The sequence below is a fragment of the Hippoglossus stenolepis genome, chromosome 3 (genome assembly GCF_022539355.2).
Source record: "Hippoglossus stenolepis isolate QCI-W04-F060 chromosome 3, HSTE1.2, whole genome shotgun sequence".
NCBI classification, from domain to species: Eukaryota; Metazoa; Chordata; class Actinopteri; order Pleuronectiformes; family Pleuronectidae; genus Hippoglossus; species Hippoglossus stenolepis.
The window spans coordinates 14,310,665-14,329,322 of NC_061485.1; the positions used below are offsets into that span (position 1 = coordinate 14,310,665).

The 18,658-nt window shown below is 39.8% G+C and overlaps 1 protein-coding gene across 2 annotated transcripts in view; it reads right to left on the reverse strand.

Moving 5' to 3' along the window:
• Positions 1–18,024, reverse strand: part of LOC118105519 (voltage-dependent calcium channel subunit alpha-2/delta-2) — a 34,650-nt gene extending 16,626 nt beyond the window's left edge. For both annotated transcript variants that reach the window (XM_035153387.2, XM_035153386.2), the window contains exons 1-5: positions 17,517–18,024; positions 10,201–10,282; positions 3,572–3,688; positions 3,009–3,068; positions 97–141 (exon numbers count right to left, since the gene is read on the reverse strand). In XM_035153387.2, the coding sequence (XP_035009278.1) occupies positions 97–141; positions 3,009–3,068; positions 3,572–3,688; positions 10,201–10,282; positions 17,517–17,635 (423 nt within the window). In that variant the 5' untranslated portion in view covers positions 17,636–18,024. The remainder of the gene's footprint in view (positions 1–96; positions 142–3,008; positions 3,069–3,571; positions 3,689–10,200; positions 10,283–17,516) is intronic.
• Between the last annotated feature and the right edge of the window lie 634 nt (positions 18,025–18,658).

Consider the following 18,658-nt stretch of genomic DNA (forward strand, 5'->3'; position numbering starts at 1 on the left):
AAAACACGTGTATCCCATCACCTTATATTGCCTTTTGTCTTATATATGAATATATAATACATTTAAAACGAGTCTGGTCATTTGTCTGTTACTCACATAATCCAGCTCAGCCTTGGAATCGTAGTAAGCCATATCCAGCTCCTAGAGGAAAACAGATATGAGGACAGACCATCACCTCTACGTGTTGAAGTGTTGTTGCAGTGAAACTAACAAACCATTAGTCAACTTATACTCAAGTTAAATCATGTCCCTAACCTTCCTGACTTTATATTGGTTTAAGGGAAATAGTGATAACAAACTCTACAGCCTATTCCTCCATTTCAATAGAGTGGCTGTACAGATGAGTTTAGTCTACAGTATATAAAATGATTACAAAATAAAAATGCATGTGGAATGTAACCATGCCCACGCATCATGACCTAAAACTACAAGATATGTAATGAAACATTGTTTTGTCATCAAGAATAGTAATAACTTTTATTGCTTATTTATACAAATGTATGCAGCCAGACACACTAAGGTCTAATCATACCATCAGTTACCGGTGGTGTGAGCAGCCAGCGTTATTGTGTTTATTGTATTATTTAAATTGTTTTTATTCTAATTGGGTGAAGCAGCTAATGAATATGCAAATATCTTTTACACCAACATGTTTGTTATTGTATAGGCTACTTCACATCTGTTATCACTGTGAACCTGAAGAGTTCCAGCAAAACTCCTGGGAAATCTGTCTCACCACCTCAACGTGCTCAATATTAAAAGGGGCTGCAAAATCTAAACAGAGCATCAGCTCTATACATGTGGTGTAGGTATGAGCTTTATACTATGACACAGACAGTTGCCTGATCACAGACAGTAATCTCCGGCTGCAGGACATAAAAACATCATGATGCAAAACAGAGGAGCAGCACAAATGTTTGCTCTTGTTCTCTCGCCAGTTCTGTCACGTTATGAATCCGTGGACAGGTTGGAAGGTCTGGGCAGAGCATGGCCGACTGCTAGAATTGAGATTGAAAATAAGCGTGACATCGATTTGAAGATGGATACGTTTTTTTATTGTCTGATTAACAAATCTAATCTCCAATTAGAGCCTTAGCCAATTTTACATTTCAACTACACACAAGTTTACGTCCATCTGCTGTTCGCTGTTACTGACGCAGCTCTCCTGTTGGCAGCGGAGAGCAGCTCTGTAACTTCCAGACATTATCAGCTTGTGCTCTGCATGAGTCAGTCTGAGGAAGACACATATTTCCTCCTTCATGTCCACTTCTCCTAAGGGCTCTGCTGCTTTAGATCTGAGCCTGTGAGTTGTGCATCCCCTAAATCTTTCACCTGCTTAATATGATGAGATTAATTGTTTCTTTTCTGTAAGGAAGGTTAGGATGGAGTCATTCTTGGCCTTGGAGACAAATCAATCAATCAACCTTTTAATCGTATCACACAATCGTCCTCAGACGATGGATTTTGCTGCAGTTTTCATAGAATCGTAGATGTTATTTTCCATTTTACCCTCAGTTCTTCCAACTCAACCTCTAAGGCAACATGGACAGAAAAATCATTGAGGTAACCATGACAACTGGAAAACTTAAGCTGCAGAACAGCTACTGAATAGACTCTGTGGTGAGATTGTTTTGTCAATGTTTTTTACATTGTAATACTGTATTTTGAAAGGCTGGTAAGTGGACTTTAAATCTAAAATACTAAAATATTGTGTAGTGAACTAGAGTCCAAACATTTAATCAAACTGCTACAAAACGTCATAGATATCGAAATATGCCTGATTTTTTCCATCAAGATCCTTTAAAATGTTAAAACAAAAAATTCATCTCGTAATGTTAGTCTCAGGAGGTAGAGCAGGTCATGGAGGTCGTTGGTTTGATCCCCGGCTCCTCCAGTCCACATCCTAAAGTGTCTTTGGGCAAGACACTAACCCTAAATTGCTCCTGACGGCTGTTTGGTCAGATTGAAAAGCACAACATCAGTGCATTGAGTGGTTGTTAAGACTAGAAAAGAGCCACATAAATGAGGACCATTACCTAAAAGAGACAAATTCCCCCAAACCTTTAGATTAATAACCATATCATAGAGAAATAACGGAAAACAGCAGATTACTGGAAGGCAGGAAATCAGCCTAAAAGCTTCAGTCTTTGGTCGACAGTGTCGTGAGGTTCACACAGTTTTAATGAAAGGGATGAAACATGCAAAACCACCAGTGGCGTCTTTCAAAACAACAGGAGGATTCTGTGCCTCAGAGACAGACGTGAGAGGCCGTGTGAGAGGATGAGGTTAACCCCGTCTCATTTTGTCGGGCAAATGAAGCAGACCGAGTGGAAAAGTGGAACGCCACAGTGTGTAGGACTCAAACAGAGCCGCACACAGCTGAGTGCACTCAGTCATCTGTTTCAGCAGCTGAGTGCTGAGGGATCCACTCAGCTCACTGGTGTAAATGTTCCCTCGTTCTTAGGTCGTCCCATTTAGAGTCACGGCGCTCGAGAAGCCCATCTGGTATGAGTTTACATCAGCGGTTAAATGTGACCGCCGAATAATTTCCATTATGGGAGGAAATGTGTTCAGCTTTATTGTTTTGACTGACAAAACAATAAATAATATAACCTAAATCTTTAATCAAGATGCACTTTGGTAAAGAAATACATCTAAAATAATTAATAAAAATGATTGTGCCTGCTCAAATTGTTTTTTAATATTAGTACAAACCCAGGATACTGTTGTATATCCACAGTATATGCATCATTGACTGTAAATTGAAATATTATGATGAACAAGAAAGGGAATTTTAAGGAAACCTCTTCACAATAAATCCTCAAAATAGTGCCACAGACACAACAAATAAACCGAACTGACAGAAAAACGCTGCAACAAAAAGCCCTTAATTGTCTGGACTCAGTGATGGTTATCAGATCCGAATTCAAGGATAAGGATCTGACTGCTCTGTATCTCAGTGGCCCTCAGCACAGTTAACATTTAAATAAAGTGATGAAGAGTTTTACCTTGATTCCATCCTGCCAGGGATGCTCTCGCTGGAGTCGCTCTGCTTCCCTGGCCAACCTCTAAATGTCGGAGACAGACAAACATTAGAGGAGGAAGTTTATTGATACGACTTGTCTCTGTACAGAAGAACACTAATGGTTCCTCGGATAGAGCCGCGTGTTTGTTCTTTTTCTGTTCTGACAATAAAAGAAAAGATGTCATACAAACCTTTTAGATTGTTTTTTTATCATTATTTAGATATATATCATATGTATTATTTTAAAAAATAGATATATTTTAGATTTAGATTCTATAGTGTAATGATTGGGGGCTGGGAATGGAGTGGAGTTGTCAGAGCAGCTCATATATTTGATTTTTTTTTAAATTATGAATGCAATTTTATATTATTAATAATGCACAATAGATATATTAATATCTAACTTTAAACATTACATTTAATACTGCGCAGTTAATAGTTGAAAATATTATTATGAACTATAAGATGAAATACTCACAGAGAAGCACAGTCAGTGGCATCAATTAGGTGTTTAATTATATTTTTTCAGAAATAAGATAAACTTACATCAAGTGCTTTGCGCTTCTTAGCCAGGAGCTTCTCAATGTCCGAGGCCACCTTCTCCACAATCTTCCGCGGCTGATTCTTCACCAGACTGAATCGTCGTCTTTCTTCATTGTATATCTGTAAATGTTTAATGGACAATGTAAAAACACCTCAGAGACCATAACAGCAGCACAATCACTCTGTCAAGTCTGTTTCTGCTGAGCTAATGTCTTTCTATTGACGATTTGTACCTTTAGATTTTATTGTCCACGCTGACTCGGCACAAATCTCCATTTACGTTAATGTAGCTGATTGTTATGTGCAGTATCTCTGTAGTGTTATTTCATATGTGAAACTACTACTCTTTATTTTCAAGAGCGTATTTTGTAAAACTAATGAAACAAACATTTTAAAAAACAGATTAAAAGAAACAAGAACTTAAATCTCAACACCTCAGAGCATTCCTGAAAGAAGAAACAGTCTCACAATTCAAAGCTCATGAATTTGCAAAAGAAAATCCTTTGCTCATATTTAAACACTGACACAGGGGAACAGTCAGTTGTTGTGTTTGTGTATTCAGCCCAAATCTAAAAATGGCCCCTGTCCTGTAATCTCTCCACAAGTCTGTTGTATTTGTTTCCACTGAGGAATCAGAGTTTTCTTTGTTAGTCAGTCTCACACCACATTGCAGATGCTCTTTTAGAGAGTCTGCCTCATAACAATGTTATTTACTTCAATACTTTGAACAAAAAGAAGATATAATAATAATAATAATAACAACAACAACTATTATATAGCACTTTTCAAAACAGCCGTTGCAAAGGGCTTCACAAAAAGGACGAATAAAAACACGAATAGGAAACATCAAAGACGTAAAAAAAATACAATGTCATTTAATTAAAAAACAGCTTACACAAAATCGGAAATCAAGGACAGTGGGTAAAATATTAAAAAGTTTTGGCAAAAGAAAAGGATAAAAGAAGTAATAGCAAAAAAACAATGAAGTAAAAGCCATTCGGTAAAAACGTGTCAAGGGATGATTCAAAAACTGTCTGATTTCCTCAGGTAAAATGTTTCAGATGTCATTGCAAGATCAAAACGTGAATTTTCTCTGAAACAGCATTTTCAAATCAAGGACACATTCATTTGTGGCTGCTGCATCCATACATCCATTATCTATAACGCTTGTTCTTTGACCGTGCCGCCCCGACTGCGACATGTTTTACTGATTATCAGGTCAAATGAACACACTCATTTAATGAGGTAACATGTTTTCTGTGATCTGGAAGAACAACATTAAGTCGTAGTGAGATGACCAGATAATAATGAGGTTTGGAGCACTTTGAAAATCCTGCTGAGCTGGTCGGATAAATGTGCTAATAAAGTTTTCTAAAGCAGCGTCTGAAACTGTATCATATGAGAAACTGATTCCACCTTAGATTGAGGTTTCATTTATGATCTAATCAAAATAAAAAACTGATGACAACTTTTAGTTTTTTTGACAAACATTTTGTGAATATGTAAATTAAAAAATATGATACACTCCAGGACAATGGGGAAATGGTAAATTAACTGTATTTATATAGTAATAATCCAGACTTACTGACCATTCAAAGCTTTTATAGTAGTCACATTCACCCATTCATGCAGCACTTCTATCCGCAGCGCTGTTTCTATACCACATTCACACTCAGCTTCAGTATTTTGCCCAAGGACACTTCAGAATGCAGAGTGGAGGAGCCGGGGATCAAACCACTGGCCTTCTCATGGACGACCCTCTCTACCTCCTGAGCCACGGCCGACTACACACTCTTACTTGAGTCTGAAACTTGCTGCTAAACTGAGAGAACGCGATTCACCCAGATGATGTTAATGCTTTTTCTCCTGAGGGCCTGGACTTAAATTAGACCACACATGGCAACACATCACAGTGAACTTCAGGGGACCTGAAATATGGCCTCTCGACATCACCGCCAAGTTTCCCTTATGATTTGTTGCGCTGCAGAGCTTTATGGGTCGTCAGACAACATCTGCGAACGACAGCAGATAAACCTGATTGGAGAAAAACTCCTCCAATATTTCTTTCTCACAGACATATTGTAAAGTTTTAGAGTTTCCTTTCAAAACTCTTTATGTACTTTATTGTTTTTCCAAATTTTCGCAGTGATTCTGAGGAAAATTTAAAACAGAAAATGACTTAAGGAATCATTCAGTCGGACCATAAAATACAGACAGAAATTGCACTGATTTAAATGAAAAGACATCATAGCGACTGTTTCCCTCTTTTACTTACAATATCATGATAATTTCATATATGCCATTTTTATTATAACACTATATATCAAGCAGCTCTGATGTTTTCTCACACTCAGTGGTCTGATATTTAACCGTCCACATTTTAAGATCCAATTGAGACAACATTTAAAATCTTGCAAACACAGCAGAGGTTCACATGATGAAATGTTTGTTATTGGCTCCAAAGGAACCAGAGCAAATAGTGCAGCACATGCATGTTTTCCGTATCAGAACATGTTTTATCTTCAAGAAATTATTCATTTTAACCCTGTGTGCTCCAGAATCTAAAAAAACAAAGCCACAAATCTTCATTATTACTCCACAGAGAAACCATGGTGACTCGGAGTTCAGAGGGTTCACCATCCTCACATACACAGGGTAGGATATGAGCTGATACTTGCAGCCGCTCAGCCTCAGCTTGGTATCTTGTGGGTTTAAAGGCATCACACTCTCAACCCCATGATGACAGATGTCAGGGAGAAGATAAGGACGAGACAGGAGCGGAGACAGTGACCTTGATGAATCAATTTGGCAAAGCTACGGTACATGCACACCATGTGACAGCACTCAACCTATAAATGGACTTCACGAATTGAACTTACAGACATCCCTCAAGTTGTGCACTGACCAGATGCTTTACGAGCCCACGCCGCACAGATGGGAACATGCAGTAATGAACAGGGTGTTTGCTGTGAAATGTCTGTCTGTGAGCTACATCCTGTGTTATATTCAGGATCGAGATGTTCCAGTGAGGATGGAAATGACATCGACAAAACTGTAGTCTGTAGCCTTTAAAACAGAGAATGGTAGCAGTAGAACCAGTAGAAGCAGAAAATGTCCTCATAATGGATGGATGGATTTTTACTAGCCATGCAGCGTGGCTGTTGATCTGTCTGTCCACCACTTTGGTCCAGACCTATCTCAACTGTCAGATGGTTCGCCATAAACTGTGGTCCCTCTGTCCCTCACAGAATGGATTGTAATATCTTTTGTGAACACTCAAATTTTCTGCTAGCACAATCATCACATCAAAATTTGTCAAATTATTTGGTTTATGGCCAAATACGTGAAGAACTAAGCATGCTAGGCAATAATAACTTGGTAGAAATGGCAAAACCTTGTTGTGTTAGCATGTTAGCATTTAGCTTAAAGCATGGATGTAGACTGTGGGTACATAAAGCAACAGCTTCCTCCAAGCAACCCACAAACACATGTTTTATGGACATTTGGAAAGTGCATCTACAAAGTCGACAAACTTTTTTTTGTGGCCTTTCGTGAAGTGATCGCCTCCCAATGCGCAAATGTTGCAGCAAAACAAACAAACCCTGACACTATTTTGTCAGCTCAATATAAAGAGAGCCGACATGAGAGTTGCCCCAAATATCACGATCGCCCCCTGGTGGCTGGCCGTAAGCAGATGGGACATGAGCCTAAATAAGTCTGTACACTTAAAATATTTTTTCAAAGATGGTGTATGTTTGGTTTTAATATTTAATTGACACCGACTCACAATTGGTTGATCAGTGAAACCTCGACACTGCAGCTCCAAATCTAATTCATACTGCACAGACTCTGGCTCCCAGATGTAAAAAGCAAACGTTATTCTATAAATAAACTATGATCGCATGACTTCAACTTCACCACCCCTGAGCTTCCAACTTGAAACATGGCGCTTATTTCTTCCACTAAAGTCTCTTTGTTTTCTAAAGTTAGTAACAGTGTGGAAGATTGTGAGAATTAACACACAACAAGGCTCTAAAGACAGAGTGATGAGTAAATCAGTTTTCATGTTTGGTGGGATGATGTTGTGTCAGCTCCAGAGAATGGTCCGGCTGCACCATTATCTTTCTGCTCCAGAGGAAAAAACCCATCACTGAGCAGTCGTACAGAGTCCATCAAAATGATCCGCAAATGTAAAATCATGGCTTTTTGTTGGTTGAGGAATAGACGATGACATTTAATTTAAATCACAGGCCTTTCCTCGCCCAGAGAAGACAGCACCAATCGTTCCGGGCACAATCTCTTAACAGAACCAGCGAACCAGAGTGTTTCAGGAGCACGGGCGGATTAATGAGGATTGAATGAACAAGCGAATCTCTCATCGAGGCATTACTGCAGACAGCGGACTGACCATCTGCTCTGCTGTGACACAAACAGAGAGGACACGTGCCGCCGCTCTCTGCTGGGGGAACGCCCCCACACATCTTCCCATCGCAGCGCACGATTGCCCCCTGCAGATGATCTTCGGACCATTTTTTGGGCATTTGCCTTTTCAGGGATAACCCCTTCCTCCCATCCACCTGTTAACAGTGCGGATATAAAGTAACCTTATAACTTATGGAATAGGACAGAGAAATGGTGATATTCTAATGGATTTGGGTAAGAAATGTCTTCCCAATAATGAGAACATGCAAACAAAGGACCAGATTACTGTGATAATAACTAGAAACTTGTTCTATAAATGCATTACACCGAATGAATCTAAAACCCTTGTTTTCAGCACATTGGGTGGAAACCTAATTTCATGGTTCATCTTTTCAAACTTGTTATTTTCATTATCTATCAATCTGCCAGTTACTCAATAGTTTCCCATAGCTCAAGGTGAGGAATTCAAATCGCTTGTTTTTTCAGACGAGACACAAAAACTCAAAGCTATTAAGTTGTGTATAAAAGCGATAGACAACTATTTAATCTTCACATTAGAGAAACCTGAAGGATCAAATGTTAGATATTTTTTGTTGAAAAATATCTCAAACTATTAATATGTTAACAAAAAAGCCAAATAATTTCCAAACACTTTTCCATCAATTGACATCATAATAGATAAAGACATAATGATAATTGACAACTTTTTCCCAAGTCAATAGCTCAAGCATTTAGAAACCAGGTTAAGTGCACACAAGGCCAAATACACATATTACTGATTTAACTAACTGAATCATATTCAAACTCCTTTATCTTCTCATACAGGGTGACCGCCATCAGAAAACATATTTTCTCACTTTTATGTGTCCAGCGTTTGGGAAAAGATTTCTCCAATACAAAGTAAGTGATTTGAATTCATGAGAGCCGAGGTGTGTTGAAGAAGTAAGACACTAACTTTTCAGTTTTTTAATGAGGTTTGTCAACACTATAAAAAATGTAGAATGTCAGCAGCCTTATCCTTCAAAATAAAGTCTCTTTCTAGAAACAATATCCTGTAATAAATCAAAAACGTGTTTAAAATAGAATCCATTACCCTTTGATAAAACAGATTTATCATTAATGGATATATGACAGTTTAGAATTCAGGATACTGCCGAGCTCCGGTAATCATATTACCTTAATGCATATATAATGTAAAACGTAATGTAAAAATGCACCAGATGAGAACATGTAATCATTTATTTAATTGAGAGCTTTGTCGTGTGTATGAAAACAGAGACAAATGACCTGTTTCACTATTAACACATACAACTGACGTTATGTGATCAGCTTATGAAACTAACGACTTAATGAAGCATAATACTATATATTCTAAGTGGTGGTGGATCGTGATGGTGGATTGTGATCATGGTGGCAGCTGATCATAGACTAAGATTACAACAAGGTATACAATATGCCTACTCACATATTCTACCATTTCTGGCAATAACTCCTCCATTTTATTTGTCACTGCTGCTCCCTTCATCTCTATCAGACATTTTCTTATGTACAAATACTTTGACACCCATTTCCATTATGTTTCTGCTAATCAATGTTGTACATATTGTATTTTTGTTGATGTGCTCATCTACACAGCATCTAATGTACTTCTGTCCGTCCTGGGAGAGGGATCCCTCACATGTAGTTCTCTGAGGTTTGTGCATTTATTCCCCCTGTTAATAGTGTTTGTTTTGGTAGTTTTTCCTTACTCTTGTTGAGGGTTAAGGACAGAAGATGTAACACCTTGTTAATTCCTATGAGACAAACTGTGATTTGTGAATATGGGCTATACAAATAGTATAAGTCTAACTGCTGCAGGCATGTGCTCGGGCATTGATCATTACTGAAAACAGTAATACCAGCAAAATGTGGCTATACGATATTTAAAAAAAATGTAAGCACACGTTCTGAAAACTGTTGAATATGGAAGCTATTATAGAGAGTTTATGTCTGACCTGGGAAAACAAAAGTGTTGTGTTCGTGGCGCTTCATTGCTCTGTAGGGTGTCCCAAAAAATCATGAGAAAAACAACTGTAACTATTGTCTTGTTCTATGAAGCCATTACGCCTTACATCTACTACATCTTAATGGTATATTTGATAGTTGTGTTTATGCAACACGACCATGAGTAGGAACTGTATCCTATAAAAAAGAGAGAGCGACACACTCACCCCTTTCAACTGCTGAGCTCCGGTGATTTGTTGAAAGACTCTGTCAATCTCCTGCTCCACGCGCCTGGCCCAGTGCATTATCCTGTGGATAAACATCACATCACAACTGTCACACAACCAGAGGAGAGATACGTGTGTGTGTGTGTTGTGTGTGTGTGTGTGTGTTGTGTGTGTGTGTGTGTGTGTGTGTGTGTGTGTGTGTGTGTGTGTGTGTGTGTGTGTCTGTGTGTGGGTGGGTGGGTGTGAGGGTGGGTGTGTGGGTGGGTGTGTATTTCACAGAACTAAGCAGCAATATTTTACCCAAAATAGCTTTTACCATTGAAAATCAGTTTCATGCAACAAAAATGGAACTTAATACCACTGTTTACACCAGTTCTTTGTTGAATGACAAGAAAGACAAACAATAGAAGCTTAAACAGCTGTAGCATCCATCTCTAAATTAAGCCCTGTAATTTTAATCATAAGCTAGCTAATCAGCTTTGTTGACTCGACATCATAATTCTGCGAGAGAATACCTCCAAAGCAAAGAAAAATAACCACTCTGCTATATCATAATTACGTGTGTAAACAGCTTTTAAAATCTACTTTGACGGCCGTGATCACTTGGTGCAATTGGAATTCCTCCAATGGCCTCCACAACAGAGCAATGAACGAGCCAGAATAAACAAACCATCCCCTGTGATGAGAATGGTAAGAGGAGCGATAACAGGAGAGGAAGAGGTATAGACAATTAAATCATCTCCAGGCATTAACTCTTAAAGCTGACAATGTTAAAGATGGTTAAATATATGTAGAAAAAAGCAGCAACAGTCTGTCTGATAGAAACCGGAGGAATAATCCTCCGAGCTTATATGACGACCTTGCGTTGTTAAGCCACTCTTCATAAAATGAGCTACCGGTTAAAGGTTGTTTCTGTTTCGGTGTGTTTTCAGTTGTGAACCTAAAGGTGTGACTTTGACCCCCGATTTAATCCACCCACAACTGGCTTTGAAGATTTCATACCCTCTAATTACAGCCACATTACGGCCAAACCCTAGTGGACTCATCACACATCTGCAGAACTGAGCTTTAAATGAGAGCTGGCTTTAAATGTGCACATGCTCCGTGGGGCGCGAATGGGAGGCTGGCTTGTTTATGACCCCAATTCAAGGTCAGGTTATTTTTTGTCGCTGTGGGAGAAATATTTGCATGATATTTAACACCGTCTTGGATAATTAGAATAAAACTCAACTTTCAATCTCTCTATTTTCCAGTGGAGCACAGAAAAATGCTAATGTAGCCTAGTCTTCACCCAGCTACTGTGGACCGCAAGATGGATGATTGGACGTCGTTCAGTTTTATCCATCCTTGCCTGCTTCTCATTCTACTCATTTTGTTTATGTTGTGCAAATTGAGATGAGAGAGAGAGAGAGAAAGTTGGAGAAAATCCCCAGAGTGGGTTTCGTCAAACACTGTGGTCGTGTTGCATGCGGATATTCAACTAATGAGATTCCAATAGGATCAGTGCTCCTGCTAATCTCTTTGTGAGAAGTCAAATCAAACAACATAAATCTCATCCACCAACACTGTACCATCAGATGTGGTTCCTGCAGCGAAAGCCCTCCCAGAGCACACACCAATTATGGGCTACTGCATTCTTTGCCACTATAACATTGGGCTGTAAGTATATATATCTGCGCATTTAGAACATGAAGTAACTCTTATCTTGGGAGGCCAACTGTTTTCTTGCCAGTATCAAGAAAATAATCAAAATGTCCCAATCTGCAATATTAAAGCAGCACACAATCCTAAACACAAGCAGCATTCTGCATTATCACAACTCATTTCTCCCATATTTGGATAACGCCATGTTGAAGCCAAAAGGAGAAGAAGAGCTTAAGGTGCAAACCAATCAATAGAGATTATAATAAATACCACAGTGTTTATTGTACAGACTCCTTGTGTGCTCACCTTATCCTCAAGACACCCTGAGGATCACTTAAGATTCATAACTCCCCCTGTTCACCTGAATCCCTTCACTGCATCAACCTCCATTCATTGGCTGAACATGCAATCCTGCAGTTCAGTCTGACCGAATTACTCAAAGACGACGTTTTAGAGGTGAAACATCTAGTTGACCTTTTTAACGAAATCAGTGCGAGCGAGGAAATAAATCTTAATTCGCTGAAAATCGCCAAGGATCTTGTAAGTGCCGAGAGAGTCGATCCATCATCAGTCAAACAGCTCCCGGCAGAGTTACGAGGCAACATCACAGATTAAAGTCTTGTCTGGCTTGTTTATCGGACAAGCCACAAATCCCCACTCAACTGTCCACATCCACAGACAAGACAAAACCTTTTTTGGAAAGAGCCAAGCTTTCTTCTCCTCTGTTGATGCTGCTACTGTGAGCTGAAGCATGTGAAGTTAAATACTCTCAGATCTAATGATGAATAAAAAGCCTTTAGTACAGTGCTAGACTTGTCACACTCCTTTTTTTCAAGAGGACATTTATTTCTGGATTTCTGGAAAGAAACAACCACTAAGATAAACACCTCAAGACGATCACTCTAAATGCTCGTTCAGGATGTGATGCTTGACAAAGTGTCTTCAACAGGCACAGCGCTATGGAAAAGTGAAATTATTTTCAGCTTGAAGCAGCAACAGTGAAGGATTCTCTGAAAAAGAGCAGCAGCTGTCAATATGGCGACCAAAAAGATAAATGCAATGGACTCCATGTCTTTCTCTTCGTCTATTACCATTGTCTTCATTCAAAACAGTTTACAGGAGACATAATGCTTTTAGCCATGTAAGTGCGATGGCTTTAAGTGAACTCTGCGCTTCATCCGCTCGCCTCTCCAGCCCTGTGGGACATCTGAGAACTCTGTATCATTGCGGTGCGATGCAGTGGCTGAATAACACAGGTTACTTCCTCACTGTTACCCGCTCTACTCATACACTCCTGGGACGAGAGTGAGAGAAGCTCTACATGATGTGACCCATATTTACTTGCAGCAGCAAGAGCGAGAGGTGGAGCAGCAGAGCGCTAGGTGGAGTATAAGAGGCAGATAGAGGAGACATATACAGCTTTATGCATTTGGATAAATGTGTGTGTGTTATGTCTCTCTATGTATGTATCTATCTATCTACATATGCATGTTTCCACAACATCCTCCTAAAACTAAGTAAGTGGCATGGTTAGGGAGAGTGATGGTCCTTGGTACACACTAGAATATTTCAACAGCTACTGGACGGATTGCCACGAAGTTTTGGGGCGGCCATTCAGGGTCCTCAGAAGAAAAATTTTATTGTGGTGATCCCTTGGATTTTTCCTTTAAAGAGGTTTTAAATGAAAACTGTGGGAAGAATTTCAAGAATTGTTGCATGGGTCATTGACGTGACACCTATATTTTCTGTCCGACTGCATTTTCTTCTGTTAAAAAAAGGTTTAAATACATAAAGAAATACCATATATATGTAGTACCTGTCCCGTATATTTACACACTTTAAATTTTCAAAAACCATTAGTTATTTAAATGTTTCTGTCAAAATATCATGTGGTGCAACGTCCGGCCATGACTGCTGTTGTGAAAACTTCTTTGAAATTACTCAAAATCTATTCAAATTTATTTTCTGCCATATTTGGCATGATTTCCAAAGTCTTTTGTAATCCTGTACAAAATTGCAAAGCATTTGCATTTATATTTCCATCATAGTATACAAACAAACTTTGTCCGATGATGTCCATTTTATGAAATATCATGTGGTGCGACCACCAAGAAAGGACCAATTTGGGACTTTGATGTTGAAATCCATTCAAAGACAGGAAGTTGCATCATAAACCATTTTGCCAATGACCCATGGAAGCAGCAACAGGTTTGTAACTCTCTCTCAAATTTGGAAAAAAATTACCTTTTTCACAGCTGGTATGTAGTTGCCACATTTGGATATCGTGTGGTATGACCTCAAAAAAACTATTATAGTTATTTCTAAAAATATATATTTTGATTATAAATTTCATAGTGACCTTTTGTGCTGACCTAGTTTGTTTTCTTTAGGTGGCCAATTCTGTGGCTGTAAATTTTGACTGAACTAGAAAAACATCATGTGGTGCGACCAAATGTGGTGCGACCATTGCAGAGTGTTTTACATGATAGATATATGTCCTAGATCGGGAGTTTTGGGGCTTTTTTAAATTCAATTAATGATTTATATACATAAAGTACTTTATTTAGTGACTAGTGATTTTTGTTACTAATGACTTTATATTATTGAGAAATTGTAAAAAAAAATGTAAGCATATTAAGGAAATTAATTCATTTTAAGATAAATTACGGTCGCACCACATGACATTTTTTAAGGCCACGGACAATTCATCTAGATGAAAAAACACTAAAATCAAATAATTTGAAATTTGTATATGATTTTATGTGTACACAACATTCCTAATGTTTGAATAATTACAATAGATATTCTTTTTTTTTGTATTTTAAAATTGGCCTGTTGAAAATCCTTATACGTCATTGACCCGCATACATTCATGTCTCTCCCAGGATGAATTGGTAAGACTATTTAGTCCTAAGTACTTTTTGTGCTACAAGTTGTACTTTATATGAAGTGCTAACTGGTAAATGTTAGCACTAAACTAACATGGTTAACATGGTAAACATTTTACCTGCTTAACATAAACGTGTTAGCATTGTGACGCACACGGAAATCAGTTGTGTTGTCTTAGTCCGTTTGAGGTTGTGATTAGGTAGTGGTTCTTGGACGAGCAGTTTGCCAGTTCAGACATCATAAAGTACCGGCTGGGGCGACACAGCTATTATCAGGGTCTCCTCCATCTTGGCTCACTTTCAAAACTATGGTTAAAGACAGCCAAGAGGGGTCGACCACACAAACGTTGTTGTGTGGTGGATCAGTTGAGACAGTGCTGGCCAAAGACAACCAAAGTTGAACTCCATGTGAAGCCATGCTTTACCACAGGAAGCTAACATTTCTACCTCCTCGCCACTTCAATGTTTACGTATGTGAGTCCTAGGCTTATATCTTTCAATGAATTTTGGGCAATAAACCAATCAGGGTACCATCTTGCATTCCCTTTGAAGGCCAGCTGCACTTGATGGATTGCTATTACAAGGGTGGTTTTGCTTCTGCAAACAAAATGTTTCACTTTGCACACAAGCAGAACACCTATTTGTGCAAAAAGCAGACTGTACACTCGTTGTGCACCTGCCTATGAAGGTCGTCATGTCTATCTTGATACAGATGGGTGCTATTGCTTTTTACACAATAGGTGCTTGATGGAAAAAGTATGACTATGTCATTCTGAAACAAGCAAAGGTCACGCTTGGTGCCACTTTGCACTGGGTGTTACAAAGGGCCCTTAGTGTTTTTACTAAATAGCTGGCAACAGTCCACAACACAAACAGATGTGCTGGACTCAGCATGTGTGTGTTAACCAGGTGTTGAATTAAATTCACTTACAGCATCTCCTGCTACACAGAAATTGAACTTGAGAGCGCGACAGGCTCAGATTTTAGATTCAACTGATCTGCATTCTGCATGATGGTGAGCATCACCCGTTGTTCTTACTTTCTCTGATCGACCTCCACCCATGCTGCATTTAATAAAATATTTTTTGTAGAATACTGTAAATGCTAATACTAAACGTCTTTCAAGCATCAGAACACTCTTGTATGTTTATTGTTCCCATAGGAGTCCAATTCATCCAGCTTAATGCCCATTTCACATTTTTCTACTGATGGTCCAACACTTTTAAAACCACTGGATCTATCTATCTATCTATCTATCTATCTATCTATCTATCTATCTATCTATCTATCTATCTATCTATCTATCTAATTGCAGACGGAGACAGACAGAGTCAAGACAGAAAGGGTGGGAGTGAAAAGGGTGAAGAGAGAGAGAGGGAGAGGGGGAATAAATCCTCACTGCTGCAGTATTAATTCTTAATTGGAATGAGATGCTGTTCTTCAGCGTAGTGATTCTGCTTCATTTATCTTACATGAAGAGACCTAGGGCAGAGGGCTATGTAGTTGTTTCAGAGCACTCAGCAGAAAAATCGGGGGAGAGACGAAGGAGGAGGAGGAGGAGGAGGAGGAGGAGGAGGAGAACGCAGAAGCTATACCCTACTTGAAATAACCCAATTCATCATAAAATTCACACATACACACGCACATATACGCCGCCCAGATTTATAGACCCCCATTCCTAATTGGTAAATACAGCTCGGATCCGCCGTTGCGATTGGCCAGAAATCCCCCCGCTGTGTGCCCTGAAGATGAGTGGACCATCTGGCCATGTTTCTCCCTCCAGAGCAGCCTGATTGCAGAGCCTGGAGGTGGGCCCAGATGACTGTGGTCTCAAGTTAAGCATCAGCTGTACTTAACAGCAGCGGGTTAAAGGTTAAGAATGAAGAACCAAGAACATGATTAATTTAGAAAAAAGAAAGAGAAACTGTTCATTCCATTGCAGGAACTGAGCAGGAACAGGAACCACACCTTCATTCCTCCATGTAACACTGAGCATGCAGTGCTTCTACAGTTGAGAGCTGCTACAGTATTGTCGGTGGACTCTAAAGGTTGCTAGCTTAAGATAGGATTATCGTCAAATCTGCCTTTCACAAAAATTAAAGAAGTATTTTCACTATTCACTTGAAAGCCTGCGTGGAAAGATGTTGTTGCCTGCTGCATGAGAACAGCAAATGGTACCTTGATGTTTTGATGGTGCTCAGGACTATTTAAAGCTATAGACAACCTCAGCTATAACTTAACTGGAATTAATTTAGTCAAAGTCTCACTTCACATCCCAGCTTAGCATCAACCACATTCTTTTTCAAACTAATGATCTAACATCAAAGGCAACAAGGGGTGTAATCTTAAATTAAGTGCAGGCGGATATCCACCAGATCTAAATTATACTGGAAATTAATTACCGGAAATTAGAAATGAACTTACATGGAATATGAGTAATCGTATCTGCTATTAATTCAAACTTGGCAACTAAACATGAACTAGGTGTTCTGGTTGACTGAAGCAATAACATGCGATTTCTCATTTATCCCTGCAATGATCTGAAGATATATGCATGCATACATATATCATGCAGTCCCAGTGTGGACAACACCTCGCACAGCTTTTAACACCCTGCCTTTACATCGATGCAATCGCCAACACTGTCAAATTATATAACAGAGAGAATAAAGCAGGGGGTGGAAGGGGAGGGGGTCTGAAGTGTCTCAGTGTGGACGAGCCCGAAGTTGTCTCCCATCCACATCCTGTCACTACACGTTTCCAACCAGGGGGACGGTTACTTACGTGTACTGCTGTGGGAACGTGAGAGCCTCCGCTCCAGGCCACGATGCGCTGAATCCCGCCAGGAGGATGTGGACAGATACCAAGCAGGCGATGCTGCAACACCTTGTGCCTATCGCCATTTTCCATTAAAGAAAAATCTCGTTGCGGGTGTTTTTTTTTTTGTTTTTTTTGTTGTCTTTCTTCCGATGCGTGGATGAGGCTGTCACCGGGGGGAGCTGCGGAGGGAGGGTGGTGCTGTTGAAGGTTCGGGCTCAGTTTCCTCTCGAGTTCATGTCGCTTGTCTTTTGTCAAGTGGACGCGGAGGAGGAGGAGGAAGAAGAGGAGGAGGAGGAGGATGAAGAGGAGGATTCAGGCATGGGAGGCATCGCGGACGGTGGGAGATGCTCGAATGCAGCTGCCAAGACACTGCGGAGTCTCTGCTCCTGCTCCCACATGCACCAAGAACACCACAACACCAAGTACACCACAACACCAGCTCACAGGCCGGCGCGTCCCCGACAGCTCTCTCTCTCTCTCTCTCTCTCTCTCTCTCTCTCTCTCTCTCTCTCTCTCTTCACCAGCAGCCCGCGGATGATTCCAGGCGCGCTCACGCTCGCCAGGCAACAGAGGAGCAGCAGAAGAATCTAGTTTGGTTTTTATTTATCTCTGCAGAGCCACGTGGGATTTGTCATCCGCATACATTTGAATTTTTAATTAAAGGGATAGTTCACCCAAAAATTAAAATGCACTCATTAACTGCTCACCACTCTGCCGATGGAGGGGTGGGTGAAGGGTTCGAGTCCACAAGATACTTTGGGAGTTTCAGGGGTAAAAAGCGTTGCAGCCAAATCTAATTAAATTGAAGTAAATGGTGAACGATTCTTCAAACGTTAAAAAAACAACAGAAAAAAACACAAATGCCTCCATACTGTTCCAGTGGTGTCATCCAAGTGTTCGTAAGCCAAATGTTCAAATTCGAACTCGAAATAAGGTAATTTACACCAGGTATTAGCCTAAATGTCCGCTGTGATCCACGCATGAATGCAGCTCTGCAGGAGGATAACAGACGGCATTTAGGCTAAAAACATGGGTTGAACGCAGCTAAATTAAGAAACTGTTAAACAACAACTTCTCTTCCCCCAAGGCTGCATCACCACCCAGGC